Raw genomic sequence first — 18,999 nt, forward strand, 5'->3', positions numbered from 1 at the left:
CCACAGTGGGACATCTGGGTTTTGTTTCTAGAAGATGGTGGTGCCTCTCTAGTTTGTTCAAAGAGAGGAGATCGTGAATAGGACATACTCAGTTTTAAGGCCTTTTTCTCTGTAAAATGTCCTTAAACTTTGGTGTTCTACTGTTTGCTGCAGAACAGTAATGAAAAAAAACAGAAACAAAGGGCAACTAGTGTCTGAAAATTTTAGAGAAGCAATTTTTAAGACTTTTTTTTTTTTTTTTTTAATTGAAAGAGAGTGAGCGAGAGCGCGCACAAACAGGGGAAAAGGGCTGGGGAAAGAATCCCAAGCAGGCTCCACAGTCAGCATGAGCCCGATGCAGGGTTCGATCCCACGACCCTGGGATTTTGACCTGAGCCAAAATCAAGAGTCAGACACTCAACCAACTGAGCCACCCAGGTCCCCCAAGAAAAGCAATTTTTAAAAAAGTGTTTTGTTACTCTTTGAAAGGGAGGCCTTATATACCTAGGGTCTTGGAGTATTTTTGGTTAGTGAAATTATTCCAAGTTGACACGATAGGATTCAGTATATCACTATTTTAGGATATTCTGCAGAGACCTGTTAGCACACACAAAAAAAGCTCATTAACTTAAATTGGCGTTAGACCCTCCATTCCAGAGAAGGCAGTTGGTTGTGCCTGGCGAGTAGCAAAATGCTTGTTTAATTTCTTTTAATGCTCATTTCTCTCCTTTAAGCTAAAGCAAGAGGGGGAGGGCTCTGAGGGCCATGAATATTTTTTGTCTGATGGAGGAGTGTCTGAAGCAGAGGTTAATTCAGGATAGGCTTCATTGTCATTGTTAGAGACGGCGTTAAGCTGACCTCATCTCATATTTTTATAGCAGTATTCGAATGGAGACATCAAAAACCAAGTCCAGAATTCGTCTGCTGCTTGCTGGGTAGGATGGCATCTTCCCGGATGCGTTTTGGGTAACTCAGGCCCCCTGCAGTGTTACTGGAAGGTCTCTTGATGAGACATGATACTGTTTCAGCTCAGGCTGCCATAAAAAGTACCATAGTTAGGGTGACTGAAAAAACAGAAATTTATTTTCTCACAGTTCTGGAGGTGCACCTGCCAGTTTGGTTCCTGGTGGAAGCTCTCTTCCAGCCTTGCAGATGGACGCTTTCTGTCTGAGAGAGAACATGCAAGGGCAAGAACTCTGGTGTCTCTTATAAGGACCCTAGTCCTGTAGGATCAGGGCCCTGCCCTTAAGACGTCATTTAACCTTAATCATTTCCATTACTTCCTTCCTCCAAACAGGGCCTTGGCATAAGGCTAGTGCAGGGACACCGTTCCGTCCACAGCATGCTTCTTGAATATGTTTTGCGCTTTTAGTCTAGCCCTGGCTCTGGTCACCATTGCAATACCCAGAATCCCCAGTCAGCTTCCCTCCAGGGGGGGACTTTCTATTCCTGCTTCCTCGGGGGAGGATTTGGTGCCACAGCTGCCCTTTATACACCTTTGCTGTTGGAACTCTTGGATCAGAGGCCCAGAGAGTCATTCCTCAGGTCTGGCAGGGCGTGGTTCAGAGGCGGCTAGAAGGGCAGCCCCAGGAGCCCTGGGATTTTCGTTTTAATAGGCACTCAATAAATATTTGTTGAATGAATGATAGCTGGATAGCTGCAGTATGGCATTATATTAATACACGTTCACTCTTCCATCTTTTGGAGGTTTTCTGGTCAAAGGTTGAGCTTATAAATTATTGTACGTTGTGCTTTTCATTTCCTCCCCCACTCGCCGCTATTCAATTCAAACCATCTCAGTCCTTGTAAAGTTCATTTTCAGTACAATGGCATGTGCCAAAAACACAAGGGAGAAATGGTGTAGGACAGCTAACGTAGGATCGTTCCCAGTGAGATACACGCACATTGGAAACAGAGCCACGTAAAGCTGGAAACTGGAATCAAACTGAAGTCAGTAAAATAGATTTCGTGAAACCCTTGAAATTTATACGAGCTGGGAAAAGATATTGGCATGAATGAATTTTGACTCTAAAGATGAAAACCATGTGTCGCTACCCAAGTTTGTGGGTTAAATCTCGCCAGTGAATGTTGAAGAAAGCACGTGACCATGGCCTTCCTCGGCATACAAGGAAGAAGCCATCGGGGAACCCGGCAAATATTTCTCTGAAGTATTCTCGGTTGTCAGGCTGGGTCTTCATGGTGACGTGAACATTAGAATCATCGCTTTGCAAGAAAGGAGTTTTCAAGAAACGCACACAACTGCCAAATTATACCTCTGACTTTTATCCTAGACTTGTAATTAAAAACATATTTAAAGACCTAATTATTTGCATATTTTCCTTCAGAGTTAACCCCTTAAAAGGGTCTTTAATACCTTGCTCTACTGTTCTAACTAAATGTTTCCACATTTTTTTCCAGTTAGACTCACTGTTTCACTTCTGGAAAATGTTGTGTAATTACTTCCTGATGTAGTGAAAACCCCACAAAGTCCCCAGTGCCATGGGCACTTCAACTGTGTTCTCCCAGATCAAGTTTCATTTAATTTTTTTATTTTATTTCATTAATTAGTATTTAAAAGATAGTCACTGACGTACGCTTTAAGGTCTGGCCAGCTAAAAAGGCTTCAGCTTTTGGAAGAATCAACTGCTTCTCTGGTATGCTACAGGATTATCATTGCTTCCCATCCTTTGCAGTTTGGGTTTTGAAACAGGATCCTGGGTAAAGATGATGTTAAAGTAAAATTTGTCCAATCTGATTAAATTATTTTTTCCTTGTAACTAGTGTCTCATCTGTAGCCAGGGATCTCATTTTCATTTAAGAAAGAAGAAGAAAAAGAAAGGAAAACAAGTCCCTATTTTATTTCTACAACTTTATCACAAAGTGACCCACCAGCGTTGTAAGCCTTAGGGTGGCTCTTACCTTTTAAGAAAAGGTTCCCATGAGCAACCCGCATGACCTAAGAAACTGCTCTGATCTACCGTTTCCTGGAGTTTGACCACTGGATTGTATTTTTTATTTTATTATTTTTAAAAAAATTTTTTTAACATTTATTCATTTTTTGAGAGACAGAGAGCCAGCACAAGCAGGAGAGGGGCAGAGAGAGGGGGAGACACAGAATCCAAAGCAGGCAGCCCGACGCAACGAGCCGTGAGATCATGACCTGAGCCAAAGTCGGACGCTTAACCAACTGAGCCACCCAGGTGCCCCATGGATTGTATCTTTTAAATGTTGTTTCAGACAATAACATTTATGAGATTTTTATTTTAGTACAGAGAAGTATAAAAAAAAAAAAAAAGAAAAGAAAAATAGCCTATTAACCCAGCAGCCAAATAAGCTCTTTCTCTGTTTGATGAAAGGAATTCGTGCACATGGTCAGCACATTCAAGTACAAAAAGAAATAAAAACAAAAATAAAAATTTCCTTTCTTGCCCTCCATGTAAACATACTTGTGTATGGCATTTTGGATCTTGTCTTTCTTGACAAATTGCAGATGAGACCGAAATCAGAATTTATTTTTTTTAGAGCACAGATTATGGTGTTGATTCTAACAGCATAGAATCACAAATATAAGCCTTATAGTAACATATATAGTCTCAAAACAAAAACAAAAGACGAGTCCTTTTGAGGAATGGGCTAAAGCTCGTTTGCTTTCATTTTCTAAACCTGGAAATACTCTGTCAATAACCATAGACACTTAGGGAATTGGACATTCTTGGATATGCCCCTGAATTAAAACTCACTTGACAGATTAGCCAGCTGTGCGGATAAAAGTGAATGGCTTGACTAAATCTTTAGTAAGTTAGATCAAGAGTTCTAAGAGAGTTTTTTTTAACTTGACTACTGGGTAAAATATATCCAACATACAAAGTTGCCTGTGCTCTGACAAACTCCTGAGGACCTTACAATGTGAATTCTCTGTCAGTTTCTAAGACTACCTAAGGCATAAATGTATCGAATGCTAGTATGTGCCAGGAAGAGTAAGAAACGTGCTTTTTCCTCGCAGAGTTCGCAGTCTTGCAGGGGAAGCAGACAGGATTACCAACTATCTGTAACATATGATTGCTTTTAAAATAGAAGCGTGAGCCATGTGTTATGAGGCCTCAAGGGGAAGTGATTAATTTATTCTCGGAGAGCCGGGGAAGGCTGTGGACAGTTGGCCTGGTCCTGCGGGATGAGGAGAACGTGCCCAGAGGAGAAGAGAGCAGGGCCCGTATACAGAGAAGGGTGCCGGGCACAGGCACAGACGGTGGCTGAGCTGCTGGCATTTCTGGAGGTTTGGGGCTCACCAGGTGTGGTGGCAGCACCCATGTGGGAAGGTGGCTCACAGCCCAGAGCCTGAGAGCCACACCGAGTTCACCTGTCCTCTAGGCGGTGGTGAGGTTTTGAAGACGATCCCGCTCACAATTACATATTAAGGACGGAACCTTGCCGGCAGCAGAGAAATGGATCAGAGTCAGATGAGACAGGAGGGCAGGGCAGTGGCGGGGCGAGGGGTGGGGGGCGGCCAGCGGCGCCCTGGACGTAAGTGGCCCGGTGAACGGTGGAGGCACCTCTCGCTCCGGTAGCAGTGAAAAGGATTGGGGAGGACGGAGTCGAGGGTATCTGGGGAGAAGGCATCAGCGTAATTCACAGTCCTGCTGGCTAAATACAGATTCGGAGCGAGGAGGGGGTGAAAGTGACCCCCAAGCCTCTTGCCCATTTGGCTGTACCAAGATACCGACCAGCGAGCGTGACAGGCGGGGGCAGGGAGGGGGGTGGAGGAGAAGGAGCAGCCTGGCCGAGCACATCCTGAGCGTGAGGATGTGTGGGATGCATTTGTGTGGAAAACCAGGCTCAGACACAGATTTGGGGGTCACGGATGGACTCAGAGGGGTGACCCATTTGGGGGGTGGTATTCTAGGAGCGCTTTTGCAGTAAGATGACTCAGAACTTTTCCATTTTGGGGGCGCCTGGGTGGCGCAGTCGGTTAAGCGCCCGACTTCAGCCAGGTCACGATCTCGCGGCCCGTGGGTTCGAGCCCCGCGTCGGGCTCTGGGCTGATGGCTCAGAGCCTGGAGCCTGTTTCCGATTCTGTGTCTCCCTCTCTCTCTGCCCCTCCCCCGTTCATGCTCTGTCTCTCTCTGTCCCAAAAATAAATAAACGTTGAAAAAAAAAATTTTTTTTTAAAAAAAGAACTTTTCCATTTTGAAATGACTCCAAAATTAAGTAGAATATGGATATACAAATAGAGTTAATAAGGCAAAAAACAAAAAGTGGGAGAAAAACAAAGAAATCAACTTGAAGAGGGGGGGTGAAGCAGTTACTTGGCAGATTGCTCTCTCCCCAAGGACCAGTTAGTTGGTCCTGAACCTGTTTTCCATGTGGCTGCTGAGAAGGGCACTCATTTCTCCAACCTGCCGACGTGAGGGTCTGGGGACTTGTAAGGCCCTCCCCCTCCGTCAGGGTCACTTAGCATCTGTCTCCACGGAAGAAGGAAATTGCGGTGGCCGCCATCAACGGAGCACCTCTTCCGTGCAGAGGCAACGGGCAAGGCCGGCTGGTCACATGTCAGCCGCACGACTTGGAGAGGACGTCGCTACCTACCGCCGAGCGAGAGACCGCAGCTAACGTTGGTGATGCCGTTGGTGGCCGAGAGTGCCCCCGTGGTGTTCGTGGTTGGGGGATGTTGTTAGCAAGAGTGGGTTTTCCTTCTGTGGCATCGGACCTTGCCAGAGTGACCCACTGTCAGCACCTGTCACCTCGGAGAATGATGTAAGCCATGTGCCCCAGCCTTTCTGAAGAAACTTTCTGAAGTTTCTTTCTCCCCTTGATTTTTTTTTTTTTTAACATGTATACATTTTTGAGAGACACAGAGACAGAGAGACAGAGCATGAATGGGGGAGGAGCAGAGAGAGAGCGAGTACAGAATCCGAAGCGGGCTCCAGGCTCCGAGCTGTCAGCACAGAGCCTGACGTGGGGCTCGAACTCACGGACCACGAGATCATGACCTGAGCTGAAGTCGGCCGCTTAACCGACTGAGCCACCCAGGCGCCCCGCCCCCCCTTCTCCCCTTAAAGGATGATGAAAAGTAAAACTTTTACCTAAAGTCTAAAAATCTTATTTTTTATAGAAGCGGTTGTAGTGTCTGCACCAACCTAAAATGTATCACCAGGGCGCTGGGTGACTTCCCTAGTTCCCTCCATATTTGAAGCGTAGAGCTTATCCAGATGCTTTGTGTTTCAGGCCACAATTTTTTTCATCCTCCCTCCCTCCCTGTGGGTTCTTACTAGGTCAAAGGCTGGAAGGATGTGCTCAGGATCAGCCTGAGACCACACTGGCTTTCTTCCTGTGTCATCCCCTGAGGTTTCACAATCGTCCCTCATTTATGGGTCAGAAGCAACCCCGTGTGAAACACAGTTGTTCCAGAAAGACAAGTGGGAAGCCAGGGGTCTGGACTGGGCTCCAGGGCAACAGTAGCTGCTGCCGCTCTGTGAGCAAAACCCCGAGCCTCTCAAGTGGAGCCCACGAAAGCCTGTGGAGAGAAGCTTCTGCAGGAGGATGGCCAGGAGGGGAGGGAAGCGCCATGGCTCTGGAGAAGAACGGGACAGAGGAAAGCGCCTTTAGCGGAAGGAAAGCTGCCTCGGCCAACTGCTCCGATCACCCTGAGCTGTGGGTCCCCTCACAGATGAAATGCTTGGGATCTGTCTCCACAACGGAGACCCCTAGTCTAGAGCCCAGTTTCAATTATTCTTTGGTGTGATTTCCAGATTGTGTAACAAAGAGAAAGATGACCGACAGGAAACCCCGAGTCCTGGTGGTTGGTTGAGGAGCACGAGGGAAGCGTCAGGGGGGAAACGGGGGGCAGAGCTTTGCAAAGTCAGTCTCTGGGTTCTTGTTCCAACCGTCGTTGGGGACCTGGCACCCCAGCCGTGGCTTCACTGTCTCCCTTCCTCCTGCTCTCCATTGTACCATTGACTCTGATCTGCTTTTGATTTGAAAAGACTTTAGAAGAGTTCATGGAGAGACGCCTGGGTGGCTCAGTCAGTTAAGTGTCTGACTCCTGATTTTGGCCCAGGTCATGATGGGATCGAGCCCCACATCGGGCTCCTCCCTGAGCATGGGACCTGCTTGGGATTCTCTCTCCCCATCTCTCTGCCCCTCCCCCCCCCCCCCAAATAAAGAAGAAGAAAAGAAGTTCACATAAATGTCCAGAAAGTGTTTCTAATGCGTGGTGGCTTCAGGGCACGAAGGGAGCCCCTGGTCACAGAACAGAGGTCTATGCACGTTCACAAAGCTGTTGCTCTCCCCTCACATTCCTGTGTGGCTGTGAATTCTTTAGACGTTCCTGGCAGGTAGTATCCCCTCTGTCGTCAGATGAAGGAACTGACCCAGAAGGACAGCAGCTGGGCTGCTCAGGGTCGCCAGGCCTGGCAGCGTCTCCCTGCCCTCGCAGCCTGTGTTTCCGCCTCTGTGCGAAGATGCCTCAGGAGAGCACCCGAGCTCAGGGCCTCGCTTCCTCCCAAAGCAGTCCTGGCCTGACTGAGGACTTGTGCCATCTGTGGCATCTTGGAAAGAAGTCTATTTTAAAGCCTATAAAAGTGTTCCAGTATGGAAAGTGCACTAATAATTCAGCCACCCTGGCCCCGGTGTGAGAGCAGCTGCCCGGATGGAAAGGCCTTGGCTCTTTCTAGAGGTTGTGCCTAAATGTCAGCTACAGCAGGTGCCAAACGAGTGAGAGTGGGGGCAAGGACCAGAGGAAAGGAAATAAACTCAGTTGAGATATTTTTTTTTTTTTTTAACGTTTGTTTAGTTTTGAAAGACAGCATGAACAGGGAAGGGGCAGGGAGAGAGGGAGAATCCGAAGCAGCTCCAGGCTCTGAGCCATCAGGACAGAGCCCGGCACGGGGCTCAAACCCACGAACCTCAAGATCATGACCTGAGCTGAAGTCCAACGCTCAACCAACTGAGCCACCCAGGCGCCCTATCAGTTGAATTTTTAATGCACATTCCTGCTGTCATCCCAACTGAGGTGGCCAACTTTGGGGTCTCTTGAGAGCCCATTGCCTGCCCAGCCCACCCGTGCTCAGAAACCATGAGCTGATCTGGGCTTTCATGCTAGTTGCGCAGCAAGTTCTGGCCCTGCGGTCCTTCCTCTCTGTCAGGATGCTTTTTTCATTTCTCTCTCTGTCTCTCTCTCTCTGTTTCCTCTTTTCTTTCCCCAGATGACCTATTTTATTTTTTTATTTTTGAGAGAGAGAGAGAGAGAGAGAGTGCGCATGCAAGTTGGAGAGGGGCGGAGAGAGAGGGGGACAGAGGATCCGAAGCTGGCTCTGCGCTGACAGCAGCGAGCCCAGCACGGGGCTCAAACTCACGAACCTCGAGATTATGACCCGAGCCGAAGTCAGGCTCCACCGACCGAGTCACCCAGGTGCCCCGGGACAGGCTATTTTAGATTCTGTTTAGTTCGATGAAGTGATAATGCTGTCCCCCTAAGACTGTCAGAACCTGGAATGTGGGAAATTCTGTGCTAAGTGGCCTGGACACCAAAAGCTGCTGGGTACTTCTAATTTTGGCATCGAGACTTTACAAGTCTGCATTCTTGCATTGCCACCCAGTTAGAATAGAACAATAAACCCCAATTTTTGTCATGCAAGGCGGTAATTAAAGTGGCAACTGAAACGGGCAGATACTTACTGGGCGTGTAGGGGGTGGCTCTCTCGGTGGGGGTGGGCTCCTGGGGAGACGGGGGGGGGGGGCATAGGATGCAGACCCCACTCTTACCTCTGCGTAGAGAGCCGAGGGTTTGGCAGTGCTTCTGAAGGTAAGCAGCTACGCATTCAGAAGCGGGGGAAGGACTGGAGGATTCCAGGCAAGCTTCATGGAGGAGTTGGAACTGGGAATTCGTCAGGTGGGGAGACTTCCGATAGGTTGTGCTCTGGAAGGGTAGGTGGGGGGGAGGGGGTCTCTAAGCCTGCAGGCGAGCGGGTGCCCAGCACATGCTTGGGTCTGAAAGGAGATGGGCCCGTGCCCCAGCGGCCCATGCCCGGGCCTCCATCCCCCGCGTGTTCTGTGACCGCAGAGAAACAAAGCCATCCTGGGACCCCAGTCCCCAAGCAGCTCCGGGGACAGCCTCCCTCGGCCCAGCGACCGCAGTTTGGAAATTCCTCTCAGGACATCAAGTCCCAGGGGGCCAGAGCTTGACAGCCAGCCTGTCGTCAGCTCTTAGTATTCTTGCCGTCATCTGGTCTCTTTTGCTGTCCCTCGACGTCGCCGCCCCATTGTGGAAGGCTGTCACAAGATGCCACAGAGGCAGCCAGGCCCCGGAGAGCTGCCGCGGCGGTTTCCAAGGGTCACTGCCCTTCATTCAGGAGCTGAGCTGAAAGGTTTGACGTGCATAAATTTCCACTTTAAATCTGTGAGCTCCATGGAGGAAGGGGAATGAGATTCCCCGCCCCCCCCCCCCCAAGTGGCCCTACAGCCCCTGCAAGTAAGGACTGGAAGTTAGTCAAATCGGGATTATAGCTTCCCTTCAGAAAGCACTTTCCAATTTATTAGAGTTTTCTGAACACGCGAGGGTTCTCCGTCACCGAAGCGTGGAGCGGAGACCGGGCTGGGCCACCTCGTTGGAACCGTGACGAGGAAGGACCGGGGTGCACGTGTGCGAATGCTGGAGGCGTCGTGCCGCCTTCTCGCAGCAGCCTGCCTGGGAAACCTCGTTAATTCTGCGTTCCCCCTGCGTCCCCACCACCCCGCCCGTGTGAACGTTGTCAGCGGCTACTTCAGTGGGTATCGAACGGCATTATATTTTCTCCCTCTGTTCTGCCCAGCAAAGCCCGGTTCCATTTCCTCTGGGCCTCAAACTCCCTAAAAACTCTCACTGAAAAAGAAACCCCGCACAGTGCAATTCCAGGGTATAGAATTGTACTGTTGGTCGTCGTCCCGAGCTCCTTGGATCCAGCACCCCGTGTACGGGGCCATGTGCTGTACGGGCCCGGGAGGTCACTGACACCCTTAGTCCAGATTTACAGATGAGGGAACCGAGGCTCAAGGGGTGGTAAACGTGAGGGAGCCTGGTCAGGAGCCCACACACCAGGCCGCCTTCCCTTCCTTTGGCTCAGTGACCGGGAGTGGCCCGGCGCCGTGGGTCGAGGCCACGTTCGGTTCGGTGTGCCCTTCTGACCTTTCCCCCTCTCTCACAGCTTCATAGCCGTGGAGAACATCGACAGCTACTGTGTGCTCATCTCCTCCAAAGCCGTTTACTTCCTGAAAAGTGGGGACTATGTGGATCGAGAGGCCATCTTCCTGGAAGTCAAATACGACGATCTCTACCACTGCCTCGTCTCCAAGGACCACGGGAAGGTGTATGTGCAGGTGACCAAGAAGGCAGTGAACTCAAGCAGTGGAGTGTCCATCCCTGGCCCTTCCCACCAGAAGCCCATGGTGAGTACCCACCTGGCCTGTCTTCTTCGTGCTGCCCCCCCTCCCCCCCGAATTGGCGTATTCCGTGGCTGAGAGATAGAAAGGGCCCCCGGATCGCCTCTGCCCTGCTTATGCTTTTCAACAGGGATTCGCTTTAGGTTTACGCTGAGCGGCCACTAATCCCCAGGGGTACTGCTTCTCAGTCCTGCATACAGAAGGAGCTCAGTGTGTGCGTTAACTGGGGTGACACTGCCCTCCCAGCTCTACCAGTAACGACCCCACCAGTTCCTCGGCACTTGTGCCTCCACTGACCGTCGGTACAGCACAGACAGCCGTGCCAGCTCTAGTTAGTGGGGGGGACCTAACGACGTGATACGTGGGGGGGGGGGGTTATCCCTAAAATGCGACTCTTCGGTGCACTGAACCTAAGGTCTTACAGCACATACTGGCTTCTCTGTCGTTTCTCCTCTATAACAATTGCAAACTTTCCTCTTCTGCACAAAGAAGCAGTATCTAGCATAGCGAAGGCCCTTCCCCGGAATAAACTCAAAATAAGTATTTGTGAATAAAATGGATACTTTGCCTCCAAAGGGTACAAGGTACTGTCACGGCAGGACTTGCATTTGAAAGCTATTAGTATTTAATAACGTTCCTATTAATAACCAGCATCCATTAAGGATGTGCCCTGGGCCAGGCTGGATACTAAGTACTTCCTGAGGGTCACGTGCTGTTGTGCTGTCGTCTTTCCCACTTGCCTGGTAAGGAGGCTTGGTGAGGGCAAGTGCCTTGCGCGAGGTTATATGGCCAGCGCTGGAAGGAACTGGGGCTTCAAACCCGGGTAGTACGACTCCAGAGCTGGCGGTCTAGACCACTTTGTTTGCCGCTTCTGCTCGGAGAGACCTGTTGGCTCAGCAGAAGCGCGTGTGAGGAGACCCGCCATCTCCATAGTCTGACTTGGAGGCTTTTCGTGAAACCCAGGTGTTCGTCATGCTCACTTTTCACCCGGCATGCCGCGATTTTCAAAGCTGCTCTTGAGAATGATGTGCCATTCAAAATGGCCCTGCTTCTTCTCCCCGGCTCTCTCTACAGATCAGAAACCACAACCAACCTCGCTGGGCCTCTCTCCTCAGAAACCCCTTGACCTTCCCCTGCTCAGGAATGCACTTGGGTTTGGCTTGGCTTGCGCAGGCTCCCCTGGGGTCGTCGGCTTAAGCCAGGGCTGGTAGAGTCACAGAGTTAACACCCAGAAGTTGAGTATTTCCACAAGTTCCTTTTTGTGATGGGGAGCCTTGCCCAGCTACACTTCTCTCCTTTCAAAGCAGCTGAGCAACTCAGCATTCCTGATAGGAAAGGCCTCGAGACGTTAGTTTGAGGATTCTTCTTCCCTCTTTGACTGGCACCAGACATTAGAGGTGAACCCCCTCGGTGCAGCCCTTCTTCTTGCTCTCGGTCCTGCCTCAGCAGACCCGTCTCCTCAGAGCTGAGGCTCGCTGGCTGTCGGTTACAGGGCGTCCCAAGTGTCAGATAACTGTGGCTTGGCTACCCCGTCACCTGGGACGTATGTCAAAGACGCGGATTCCAGGAATCTGCCCGCGTCCTGTGATTCGTTTGGCCTCCACCTCGGGGGCAGGTCACTCATTCTGTTCTGCTCTCCAGGTCCACGTGAAATCGGAGGGCCTTGCCGTCAAGTTGTCACAAGAGATAAACTATGCAAAGAGCCTTTACTATGAGCAGCAACTTATGTTAAGACTCACTGAAAATCAAGAGCGGTTGGAGCTGGACTCCTGAAAAATCCCAGCTGCCAGAGAGACGCTCGCAGACACAAGCCCCAAGTCAATCGGGAGGAAAGGCCCAAAGGCTTGGCCTAAATCAGAGGCAAAACCGGAGAAAGGTTGGGGGGTGGGCTGTCAAGGAACGAGGGGACGATACGAACGGAAACCGTATTAATTTGTGGGTGGGTTGGGGGGTTCCTTTAGATTGCGGGGAAGTAATTTTTAAAAGGTATTGGCTGAATAACGTTAAAAAAAAAATGTATTGAGATGAATCTAATTTTTAGATTGCCCTGTATTTTGTTAACATGTATATATGTACAACTGTGTGTTTGTAAATATGCAGGAGCGTTTCTGAGCAGGGCCTGTGACGTGTGTAAAGGTTTGTTAGCTGTAAAGTAATATAAAGTTATATTGGATCTTCTGTTGCACTAATTCTGCATGTGTAATTCAGGGTACTCGCTACAAAAAAGGCATTCTTGAAAGGTGAAGAATGTTCCATGTTAGCTTTGGAAACCAGAGTATTTGCAGGAAGAGGACGGAGGGGAGGTGGGCGGCCTCGAGGCTGGAGCAGGAGGGCAGCCCCCAAAGGAGGTGGCTCAGAAACCAACCCGTCTTTTATTTATTTCCCACCCTACCCCACCCCCCCCCCCTTTAAGAGTAGTTCCTAGATTGTCACAGATTCTTTTCCCTCCATCTGTCTGTTTGGCTTTGTCCTGACTAGTCTTGCACACACACACACACACCAGCATTGTAAGTCTGTCTTGGGATGTTGTCAGAGAGGATCAGTTTGAAACACCGGTAGGCTCTGTTGATTTCGAAGGGGAGAAAAAAAAAAAAAAATCTCACACAACTGTTTGTTTTAACAAATCAGAAATCCACAGATCTATCAGAAGCCCACAGTTAAGAATGCCCTCCTTTCCTTTCGGAACAACAACAAGGAGAAAGTCCTAGAACTCTTTTCTCTTTTGATAAAGCCACAGGCAAGCACCACAGCCGCCCAGCCCTGGGCTCAGTGATGGCAACACTGGGACGAGAAGGGAGAGAGAGCGCCTCAGAAAAGGGAATGAAATCCGAGTATTAAAAAGCTGTTTTGCAAGTTTTTCGTGGAACCGAGATTTGGCTAAAACATCTCTTGTCCTCGGTGTTAAATTCCAGCCAGTAGCAAGGCCTGGTGTGAGTGCCCTCTTCTGCCTGGGTCTTGTTCTCGTTGTTGGAATAAACAGGTTGGGAGCGGGAGCTCACTCTAGAATGAATGACTAGCCTTGTGATTTTAACGTTTTCGTTTTAATAGAACTAATCGGTTTCAACAACCTCGTCCCATGTGGCGGAGATCGAAAATTACTCAGTGGATCAGCGGATGTGTGCAAGGTTTGGGTGTTTGTAACTCTTGACCCAAACCCTTCCAAGACTCACATGAAGCTGATCTGTCCATCTCACCGTCCCTCCCCTCTGCGCACATGCGCGTGTGCGTGCGTGTTTTTCAAGAAGCAGGAAGGGAGCTTTAGCACAAGCGCTCGAGAGCTCTAGCTCGGTGGGGTTTTCGAGGACCGCCTTGAACCCCAAGGTCTGTGTGGTCTTCGCCGACTCTAAGTTGGTGGGTTGTCGCGTTGAAGCTTAGCTCGCGAAGGGTTGGGGTGGGTTTGGGTTTGTCGTTTGTTGGCGTGTTTTGGTTTTTTTTTTGCTGGGTGCCAGTCGTGACTGCGTCCCCTCACGCACAAGATCCCCAACAGGGTGACCTGTGTCTTCCTCACCAGCCTCCTCCTCTGCGCCCCACAAGTCTGCCTTGTGATTTTTGTCATCACTGACCCACTGCCAGAGATCACCGTCCCTTAAAGGTGAAACTCTCAGAAGGGTTGATTGTTTGCCTCAGTGAGCCTTCTGTCGCTTTCTGGAATGAAGTCGGTGGAATTTCGTAAGACTGACGAGGGCGGCCTTGGGTCCTCCAACCCCCCCCCCCCCCCCCCCCCGTGGCAGCTGTGACGCAGCAAGCCGGTGGAGGGCGCAACGCTGCTTCCTGAGGGACCCAGGGAGGTGTTCGGATGCCCTCCTCTGGGCTCCTTTCTAACGTTAGCTCTAGAAACAGTCGCGCCTCTCGGTGGGTCATGCAAGCCCTCGCTGCTGAAGGGGTCTGAGAAGAGGCTCCCGCTAAGAGCTCCCTCACGCCAGCCACGGTGGGAAGGCTTCGGTGGGGCTCTGGACTTCGTTTCCTGCTTGGCCAGGAAAAAATTCAAAGCTCTGAAGGAAGCAGGCCCTGCCCCTGGCTCCTTGAATGCCCCATTTCTTTTTCAATTGGTGTTTAGCCCTTGATGTCTGAGACTTTGTTATGATAATTTCTACCGATTTTCATGCTGTCCCAAATACCCAGTTTCTCTCTGAGGAAAGTAAAATAAATTGAATAAGGAGAAATTGGATAAGGAGAAATCAAAAGCCATCCTAATTCCCTGACCAGGCACGGTTGGCAGACCCAGCAGGGCCCTGCTGCTCTGCCCCCGGGGAGGGCTCCCCCGAGGGGCTCAGGCCGATCCCCTGCGCCCACCGACCGACCAGAGGGCAGGAAAGCAGACCTCTCAGCAGCCCCAGCTTGGTGGGTACTCACCTGGGTGTTCAGAAGGTTCTAGGGCCACTGTGTTTTTAAGCATCATCTGTGCCTCAAAATACCATAGTAGCTGCTTGATAAAATCCTGGTTCTCCACTGTGTAAACATGATTCTATACAATCACCCATCTGTTAAGACTCTTTCGTCTGTGTCTCATATCAGAGTCGTTATTTTTCTTCCTGTGGAATAAAATGCTTTATCAACTTCCCAGACAGGTCGTTCTCTTCTGGTTTCTTGGTGTTGCGCAGATTCTAGAACCGGTGCCAGTGATCGATGCCAGACACATCCTGACGTTCACAGGAACACAAAACCTGTCCCCTCGCTCCAGGGAAGCATGATCCTGGGGCAGATCCTCACCTTGAACATTATTTCACTTTCCAAGAGTAAGCCACCCGTTCCGTGCTCCAAGCCCGGCTTTGTGCGGCCAGCCTCTCACCCCACCACTCAGGCGAGCAGCCTGGGCCCCGGCAGGGAGGAACTTCTCATATTTGCTGAGAAGGGGAGACCCCAGGAGGAAGAGCTTTGGAGCTCACTTTGCACGTGTTAAGTTCAAGGTGCCTGCTTGATGCAGAAGGCAGTGGGGCCCACGAGTCTGGAGCTCAAAGAGGTGAGTCCAGGCCAGAGGCGCCCGACTGGGAATCATCAGCACACGTATGACAAGCGGAGCCTGGATGAAATCCCCAAGGGAGTTGAGGGGGAGTAGCGAAGAAAAGAGGCCCCGGATCTGAGCCCTGGGGCTCCCCAAAGTCTAGAATTGAGACAGACGGAGGGGAAGAGCACAGGAGATGGCAGGACCATCCACAGACACAGACGTGAAGCCAGGAGGGCGCGGGTCCTGGAAGCCGAGTCCAGAAAGGTTTCAGAAGGAGGGAGGCTATTAAATGCTGCTGGTAAATCAGGTGGGTTGAGGACTGGCAACACTAGGTTTCCAGCATCGAGGTCACCGGAGCCTTCTAGAACAGTCTGAGCAGCGCGGAGAGGGTAAGAACCAGATTGCGCTGGAGTCAACAGGAAAATGGGAGGGGGGGAAGCCGGAGACAGCGCACGTTGACAGCTCTGTGGAGTAAGCTGGCCTTGAACAGAAGGAGAGAAGTGGCTGGTACTTCGGGAAAGGGTGGGGGGGCGATAATCAAGGAAGACAGTGAAAGGGGACAAGGGAGACTGGCCAGGAAGAGGGGTGGATGTGGTAGAAACTTCAGAAGATCCTCGTTTCCTCATTTCCGTTGCTTCTCTTTGGTCACATCAGCAGAGAGGTGATGGAGGTGGGGGGGTGGGGGGTGACGGAGACCTGGAGGAGGAAGGGAATACAAAACAGTCACTGAAGATCATGGGCAAGGGAGCAGACAGGGAAGTATGTGCAGTGGGTCAGCCAGGAAACATGGAGGGCCCGTTTGAGGTTGGGGATCATGAATTTAAGGGGAGACCAGGCAGCCTAGCTCTGGTTTCCTCCAGCCACACTCAGCTGCACGATTCAGCGTGGAACGGGCAAAGAGTTGGATTAATTGAGAAGTGTCCCGTCCTGCCCATTCAGATGCCCCAGTCCCCGTTGCCCACGGGAGCTCAGTAAGAGTGAGCCTGTCAGAAGCCAACGTCAGACAGAAATCTGAGAACGCAAAAGAAGGGAGGGGCTACACTCTCCAAACCAAAGCACACACCCAAAGAAGGCGCCCTTCCAAGTGGGAGAGCTTCTGGGAGGTGTGGCTCATGTCCCCAAATGCAGGACCGCACAACCTGAATCCTGCAGGGGCTCCAGGACAGGGGGACAGTGTTCGAAGACACGCCGTCCGGGCCCTCTAGGCCTTGGAGACACTTGGCACAAGAAGGGGGTTCGTGGGACATCGACCTTTCTCAATGGTGGCATGCCACCAGTTCACTGAGACCAGGTCCTAAGCAGTGGTTACTGATCCAAGCTGCTTTTCTCTGGTGGCCGGGGGATGGTTCGAGCAATCGGAGACACCGAAGAGAGAGCTCCTCGCTGCTGGATAGTCCTGCTGGAACTTTTCCAATTAGTTTAGATTCTCTCCATACAAATGCAAGCCAAAAATTCGAGTCCACGTATCTGTTACCATATGAAAGCAGGTAGTGCAGTATTATTTGTCCCTTTCTGCCCCTGCATATCCCCCGCGGATACCGCGTGCACTGCCCATGTTCTCCCTGCGTGTGTGCACAGCTATATACACACGGGGAGACGTACTCACACGTGTTTTCCCGGCATTGTTTGCAACTTCTCAGCGTTCTCTCCAATGCTGCCGTTCTGTAATTGACTCAACTACTTCCATGGTGACGGTCTCTCGCTTCGCTTTCCGTCCACCGCACCGTGCCCCCCCCCCCCCACCCCAGAGCAAGGCTCCGGTGAACATCCCCGTTTTTGTGTGTTTGCACCACATTTCCACACGGTAGACCCCTCGGGGCCGGTTGCAGCTGGGGGTGTACACAAGATCATTTTCCAAAAATGCTGCCGGGGTCCTCCTGTAGCATCTGCAGGATTGACCCGGCTGATGGGTACAGGGTGGGGTCCTGTCTTCAGTTTGCATTTCCCTAGCAGCGAATTAGGCCATCTTCTCATCTGGACCGACTTGTTAGGAATGGCTGCTGAGTTACAGCAGTTGCCCTTTCAACATCTAGCCTTAGCACCGTATTGTTTTTTCTCCTCACCTCGTTCATGATGTTGATAGATTTCCTGATAGGTACCACCCTTACTCCCTAGAATAAGCCCCATTTGCTCAGAATGTGTTCATTTGTTATTCTTTTGATACATTTCCTGGCTCTGTTTGCTAATATTTTTGAGTCTTTGCATCTTTAAAGTGAGGGCTCCATAATTTTCTCCCTATCTGCAGCAGATTTTATCATTTAAATTTTGCCGCAGGGATGCCTGGGTAGATCAGTCAGTTGGGCATCCGACTCCTTATTTCGATTCAGGTCAGGATCCCAGGGTTGTAGGATCGAGCCCCACATTGAACATGGAGTCTGCTTAAGATTCTCTCTCACGGGGGGCGCCTGGGTGGCTCAGTCGGTTAAGCAGCCGACTTCGGCTCAGGTCACGATCTCACACTCCGTGAGTTCGAGCCCCGTGTCGGGCTCTGTGCTGACCGCTCAGAGCCTGGAGCCTGTTTCAGATTCCGTGTCTCCCTCTCTCTCTGACCCTCCCCCGTTCATGCTCTGTCTCTCTCTGTCTCAAAAACAAATAAACGTTAAAAAAAAATGTTTTTTTAAATAAAATAAAAAAAAAGATTCTCTCTCAAGGGGCGCCCGGGTGACTCAGTCGGTTAAGTAGCCGACTTCGGCTCAGCTAGTGGGTTCGAACCCTACATCAGGCTCTGTGCTGACAGCTGGGAGCCTGGAGCTTGCTTCAGATTCTGTGTCTCCCTCTCTCTGCCCCTTCCCCATTTGCACGCACGCACTCTCTCTCAAAAAAAAAACTTAACATTGAAATAAAATTCTAAGATTCTTTCTTTCCCTCTGCCCCTCTCCCCTGCTCATGTGCTCTCTCTAAAATAAAAAAATAAATAAAAAAATAATTCTCCTGCCTTCATAAAATGGGTTAGAGAGATGGCCACCATTTTCTATGGCTTGTGATACTTAAATTACATGACAATTTCCTGTTCTAACGTTTTGAAGTTACATGGCAGGTTCTAGACTCTTCTCCAATGGCTCCCCTTCATCATCACACCCCTGTGCCTTCTGCTGATTGGAACGTTCAATGTCCATTTCTCCATGTGTCCATTTTGGTGGCAGGTTTGGTTTTTAAAATCCTCCGGTTCGTGTAGGGTTTTTAGTGTGTTGCCATAGAATTGCGTGTGTACCTCCTGAGCCTCTTTCCTATTCTTGATCTTGAATATTTGTTATTTACTGTTCTTTTCAAAGAACTGGTTTGGGGTTTCTCTTTGCTGTTTTGTTGATTATGTCTCTAATCTTATTTCCCCTACCTAGCTTGTTTTGATTTATTTTACTACTCTTTTTTTGCTTTCTTTATTTTATTAAAAAAAGAATTTTTTTTAACGTTTGTTTATTTTCGAGACAGAGCGTGAACGGGGGAGGGGCAGAGAGAGGGGGAGACCCAGAATCCGAAGCGGGCTCCAGGCTCCGAGCTGTCAGCACAGAGCCCGACGTGGGGCTTGAACCCACAGACTGTGAGATCACGACCTGAGCCAAAGTCGGAAGCTCAACCAACTGAGCCATCCGGGCGCCCCTCCTTTTTTGCTTTGTAAGATAAATACATTTTTTGTTTTGTTTTGCGTCAACCTTTCTTTTGAA

General features: G+C 50.2%; 1 protein-coding gene and 1 non-coding gene across 8 annotated transcripts in view; both read left to right on the plus strand.

Annotated features, from left to right (window-relative positions):
• Window positions 1–14,955, plus strand: part of VPS13D (vacuolar protein sorting 13 homolog D) — a 260,417-nt gene extending 245,462 nt beyond the window's left edge. For all 7 annotated transcript variants that reach the window (XM_025912069.2, XM_086715706.1, XM_025912070.2 and 4 more), the window contains 2 exons: window positions 10,158–10,398; window positions 12,034–14,955. In XM_025912069.2, the coding sequence (XP_025767854.1) occupies window positions 10,158–10,398; window positions 12,034–12,165 (373 nt within the window). In that variant the 3' untranslated portion in view covers window positions 12,166–14,955. The remainder of the gene's footprint in view (window positions 1–10,157; window positions 10,399–12,033) is intronic.
• LOC147577783 (small nucleolar RNA ACA59) lies at window positions 10,603–10,743 on the plus strand. Its single transcript, XR_015255725.1, has one exon. It is a non-coding gene; the product is annotated as a small nucleolar RNA ACA59 (small nucleolar RNA).
• Window positions 14,956–18,999: the final 4,044 nt, after the last annotated feature.

This window comes from Puma concolor, chromosome C1 (assembly GCF_028749965.1).
Source record: "Puma concolor isolate L17-30 chromosome C1, mPumCon1.1.hap2, whole genome shotgun sequence".
Lineage (NCBI taxonomy): Eukaryota > Metazoa > Chordata > Mammalia > Carnivora > Felidae > Puma > Puma concolor.